General features: G+C 43.9%; 1 protein-coding gene across 1 annotated transcript; it reads left to right on the forward strand.

The window, feature by feature from the left end:
- The first annotated feature begins 377 nt into the window (after window positions 1–377).
- LOC121396004 (E3 ubiquitin-protein ligase TRIM7-like) lies at window positions 378–3,090 on the forward strand. Its single transcript, XM_041570442.1, has one exon. The coding sequence runs from the start codon at window positions 616–618 to the stop codon at window positions 2,194–2,196; it is 1,581 nt and encodes a 526-aa protein (XP_041426376.1). The 5' UTR covers window positions 378–615; the 3' UTR covers window positions 2,197–3,090.
- Window positions 3,091–5,357: the final 2,267 nt, after the last annotated feature.

Raw genomic sequence — 5,357 nt, forward strand, 5'->3', positions numbered from 1 at the left:
AGAACTGCTAGAATAAAAACACTTTTGCAGCAAGATCTGCTTATGGCCTTTTCCTAGTAAATCTTTGGATATTTAGAACTGCCATTTTATTATGCCCCACCAACTTATTTCTCTCATATCAGTTATAGGGATCTGTTGCTTTCAGGAGACAAACTGTCATTATATTACATGTTTAGCTTATGGGGGACAGTAATAAACACAACTCAATTATTTCCTGTCTAATAAAGATCAAAGGTCTCTATTCCCCCACCGATTGTATCTTAATCAATTATTTATATAGTGACAGCAAGTTATACAATTACCAATAATTTATAGCCAACAGGGGTCTTACACCTGAAATAAGCAGATCAGAGAATAAATAAATGCCCCCCTTTACTACCAGTCTGATGGTTTGGGTTTGTTCCCCATAATCTGCTAATCTGATGTGCTCTGTAAATGGGCAGAGCTGTCAGTTGGACCCTCTAGGCAGCAAATGGAAAATTAAGAGTTAACAGGAAGCTAAAATCCAAATAAAGACCTTGCCCCACCCTGGATGAGAGGGGGAGATAAAACAAGTCCAACTGGTTATATAGAGAGAGTAAAGTTCAGTTTTGTTTCTTGTTCCTGATTTCAGTGATGGCGACTGCTGATCTGAGAGACGAGCTGAGCTGCTCCATCTGCCTGAGCATTTATACTGATCCTGTATCCCTGCCGTGTGGCCATAACTTCTGCCGGGTCTGTATTGGGACAACATGGGACATCCAGGTGGGCACTTTTCCTGCAAAGCTTTCTTGCCCTGAATGTAGAATGAGATTTAAAAGGAGACCTGAACTGATAACAGCCTGGAAGCTGCGTGGCCTGGTGGAGAGATTCTGTCCAACTGAGACAGAGCCGGAGGAGACTGGGATCTTCTGCACCTACTGTGTCCTCTCTCCTATACCTGCTGCTAAATCCTGTCTCCTGTGTGAGGCTTCTCTGTGTGATACCCACCTGAGGGGGCACAGCAAGTCAGCAGAACATGTACTGACCCAACCCACCGACTCCTTTATGGGGAGAAAATGTTCTGTACATCACAAGGTTCTGGAGTATTTCTGCTGTGAGGAGTCTGTCTATATCTGTGTGTCCTGCTGTCTGGCCGGAGAGCACAAGGGCCACAGGGTGGAGCTGCTGAGTGAGGCCTCTGAGAAGAAGAAAGAGAAACTGAGGAAAGTTCTAGAGAAACTGAGGCCAGAGAGAGAGAAGACTGAGAGAGAAGCCCAGAGACTGCAGGAGCGCAGGAGAGAAGTGGCAGAAAAAGCAGCCAGTGAGACAGAGAGAGTCACTGCCCTGTTTAGAGACATCAGGGAACAGCTGGAAGCCCTAGAGAAGCGACTCCTGAGTGACATCTCCAGGCAGAAAGAGGAGCTTTCCCTCCAACTCTCTGATCTAATGGATCAGCTGGAAATAAAGAAGGACGAGCTGTCCAGGAAGATCCGTCACATTGAGGAGCTGTGCAACATGGCAGATCCACTCACTGTCCTACAGGAACGGGAATCACATGGAGCTGCAGATAATGAGGGGGGCAGAGAGAGACATGATATAAAGGTCCCTGCTGTAGGGGATCTGGATGTGGATCTGATCTCAGAGACATTACTCACAGGCTTAGCTGCCATTGTGACTGGGGTAAAGGGAAGGTGGATCTATAAGCAGGAGGCTACAGACCTGTTACTGGATATAAACACGGCTGGGAATCATGTATCTGTATCAGGGGACAGGAAATCTGCTTCCTACTCACTCACAGACCAGTGTCACCCACAAACCCCAGAGAGATTTCAGGTTCCTCAGACTTTAAGCAGCAGGAGTTTCCCCTCAGGGCGACATTACTGGGAAGTGGAGGTCAGTGAATCAGGGGGCTGGAGGGTAGGGGTGGCCTATCCCAGTATAGAGAGGAGAGGGGGTCAGTCCTGGATTGGGAGTAATAACAAGTCCTGGTGTTTGCGCAGATGGAATAATAACTATTCAGTGAGACATGACAGAAAAGACACAAATTTACCCCACGTCTCTTCCTGCAGGAGAATCAGGATCTCATTGGACTATGAGGCCGGACGTCTGTCCTTTTATGAGCTGAGTGAGCCAATCAGACACTTACACACCTTCACTGCCACATTCACTGAGCCCCTTCATGTTGCATTTGGGGTAGGGTGCGAACTTGATACCTGTGTGAAAATCATTAGTTAGGGAACTACCCAGCAGGAAACCCATTCCCAGAGCAGCCCTTACCCTGTGATACAGGAGCCAGTGACTGAGTTGCCATTTCAGCTATGTAAATAACATTTATTGCATTTTACATTTTTAAAAACTTAAATGTGTTGCCTGGGCTCCAAAATGGGGTGCAGAGACCTGTGCCCCCAATGAATACAGTGACACCATGACCAGTGTTGGACTGGCCCATCAGCATACTAAGAAAATTCCTGTGGGCCCCCCGGCTCCATTGTGCCTTGTATGTCTGTATCTAACTCATTCCTCTTTTCTGTATAACACTTTCTTGGCAGGAATATCCGGGGCCACACTGTGGCACTAACAGTATAGATCTCAAGCCTCTGCTAAGTGGGACATTTGTGGGGTTTGGATAAGTTAAGTTCCTCCACCCAGAGCTAAAGCAGATATTGGTGGCAAATAACCCCCTGGGAACTGCAATAGAAGTGATTACTGTACCCAATGCAGCAGACAATAAACCGCACAATAGGTAGAAACTGTCATTTGTGTATTGCAATAATATATATTGGTAATGTGAACAGTGAAATAATAATAACACAATGTATGTGAGACAATATACAGTAAGTATGATAATATAATAAGTCACCTTTTGTATGAAATTGTAAACTATCACTTTAAGAATGGTGAGTGCGCACTGGGGATCTGCAGGGATATAACAAAGTAGTAAGATCAGAGTTACGTGTTGTAACACCAGATTGACGCACCCCGGGGTGTAATGTAAAGGTCTCACCAACTCTCAATGGTAATGAGAAAGGAATAAATCCTGTGAGGCAGAGCAGATACAGGGAAGCAGTCTGGCAGCTTTAATCCACACTGAGCTTGGAATGCTGGTGTAGGAGAAGTGTCACAGAGGCTGATGGGAAATCCACAGTCCAGGGACTCAGTACAGAGTCCTATCTATCCTACAGGGATTACTCCCCAGCAATAGCTCCGCTGCACTAGTTCCACTCACTATGATAACTGACTGGAAAGGGTTAACTAACTCCCTGTGCTCTGACTATGGGATTCCCTATATGGGTAAATGTTCTATAGGTGAAATCCCTGATCCTACTCAGATAAATCAGCAGGAACACTCCCAGCAGAGAGGAGAAATCTCAGGCTGCTCTCACTAGTTCTGGGCAGACGCCATGTTTTCTTCTTCCTGGAAATAATCAGCCTCACTTTCATCTTGGCTCCAAGGTCACCAGGTCAGAAGCAAATCCTTCTTGCTGATTGGCCAGGCTGTCTCACTGCAGCGCAAGCAGCGGCCATGTTTTAGGTTGTCCCAGATTTAAAGTCACAGGGTTCTGCATTTAGGGAAAGGGCAAATAACACTTCCCAACATCTGTATAAGAACAAAGAACAGTGATGGGGAGAAGAGACTGGGAGAATAAAGATGCAGAGTGAGGAGAAGAGGAAAATAATGGGGAGATTAGGGAGTTGACTTTTAGTCTAAGGTTTTCTGGTTGGTCCCTGAGACCCCAGTCTGACACTGGCCATGACTGACAGGTGGGGAAGGTCCTTTACTCTCCTAAAAGCTTTTGCAGTTCTGTCTGTGTGACTCCTCCCTTGTCTGTTCTCCCTGTATCTGAGTGGGTTCCCTTCTGGTACCCCAGTTTCCTCCCACACCCCAATAACACACAGGGAGGTTCCCTGGCTCCTGATCAATCTGATTCTAATCATGTGGCAGTTGTGTCAGTGCCAGTGTTTGTGTGTATGTGAAGGTGTGAGTGTGTATAGATGTGTATATGTGTCAGTAATTATAGCAAACATACAAATATTTAACCTGAATCATACAGGACATATTAACTGTACCCCAAATCAGTCTCACACCCCTCCCCCTACTGTCTCCCACCCCAGTCAGTTTAGTTTACGTGTCATTAAACATTAAATGGCTGCTTATTATTGGTTTTTATTCCTCAAGTGAAAAGATGAAAGGTTACTACCAATAGCAGACTTTGCAGATAAAATAAGACCAACAGAAATTTTATATAAATGTCTAAATCACAGAGGATCACTGAGAAATCCCCACAGGAAAGAAATGAGGGAGTCGTAGAATACTAAAACTTCAGCCACGAGACAAAGGTCTTCGGGGCAAATTCAAGCAATTTTGGGAGACTAAAGTCCAACTTGCACTAATGCACTGCCATTACAATCACTTGTGGGTGGAAGTTGATTATAGATTTGTTTATTCCTCACTTCTTATAAAAATCTTTCATTAGACACACTGGGGTAAGTTTGTATCCCCCCACTAAGTCCGTACCAGTGGTACATTCCTAACCCTTCTGCTTGTGTATGAAATGATTTCTATCCATTATGAGGCAGATAAATAGCCAGACAGACGATGGACAATATAATAATGGGGGAAAACTTGTATTAATTTGAATAATTTGTATAAATAAATGAATAATGAAGCCTTCTGATGTACTGCTAATGAGCAATATATTCACTCTTGTATCGGTTATTGGTTGTTTTTATGTAATTCTCATTTATCGTACAGCTCTGCAGAATATATTGGTGTTTAATAAATAATACTACTAATAATAATATCTGACATCCATTCATGGGTCCAAGACAAAGCTACTAAAGGTCCCCATACATGAGCAGATTAAGTCAGGGCCCTCTGATGGGCGTCCCCAATCAATATCTGACTGAATGTTACATAGTTACATAGTTAAATTGGGTTGAAAAAAGACAAAGTCCATCAAGTTCAACCCCTCCAAATGAAAACCCAGCATCCATACACACACCCCTCAATGTTGGGCAGATATCGGGCAGGGTAAAAAATCCCATCTGATTGAGGACCACATTGGTTCATCCTTGATCCAACCACTTGTATGCTCATCATTATGACAGGAATGTTAGGCCCTAGGGCCCATGATCAGATAAACCTGATACAGTCATATGAAAAAGTTTGGGAACCCCTCACAGCCTGCATAATAATTTACTCCACTTTCAACAAAAAAGATAACAGTGGTATGTCTTTCATTTCCCCGGAACATCTGAGTACTGGGGTGTTTTCTGAAGAAAGATTTTTAGTGAAGCAGTATTCAGTTGTATGAAACTAAATCAAATGTGAAAAACTGGCTGTGCAAAAATGTGGGTACCCTTGTAATTTTGCTATGTTGAATGTACGTCACTGC

This window comes from Xenopus laevis, chromosome 1L (assembly GCF_017654675.1).
Source record: "Xenopus laevis strain J_2021 chromosome 1L, Xenopus_laevis_v10.1, whole genome shotgun sequence".
NCBI lineage: Eukaryota > Metazoa > Chordata > Amphibia > Anura > Pipidae > Xenopus > Xenopus laevis.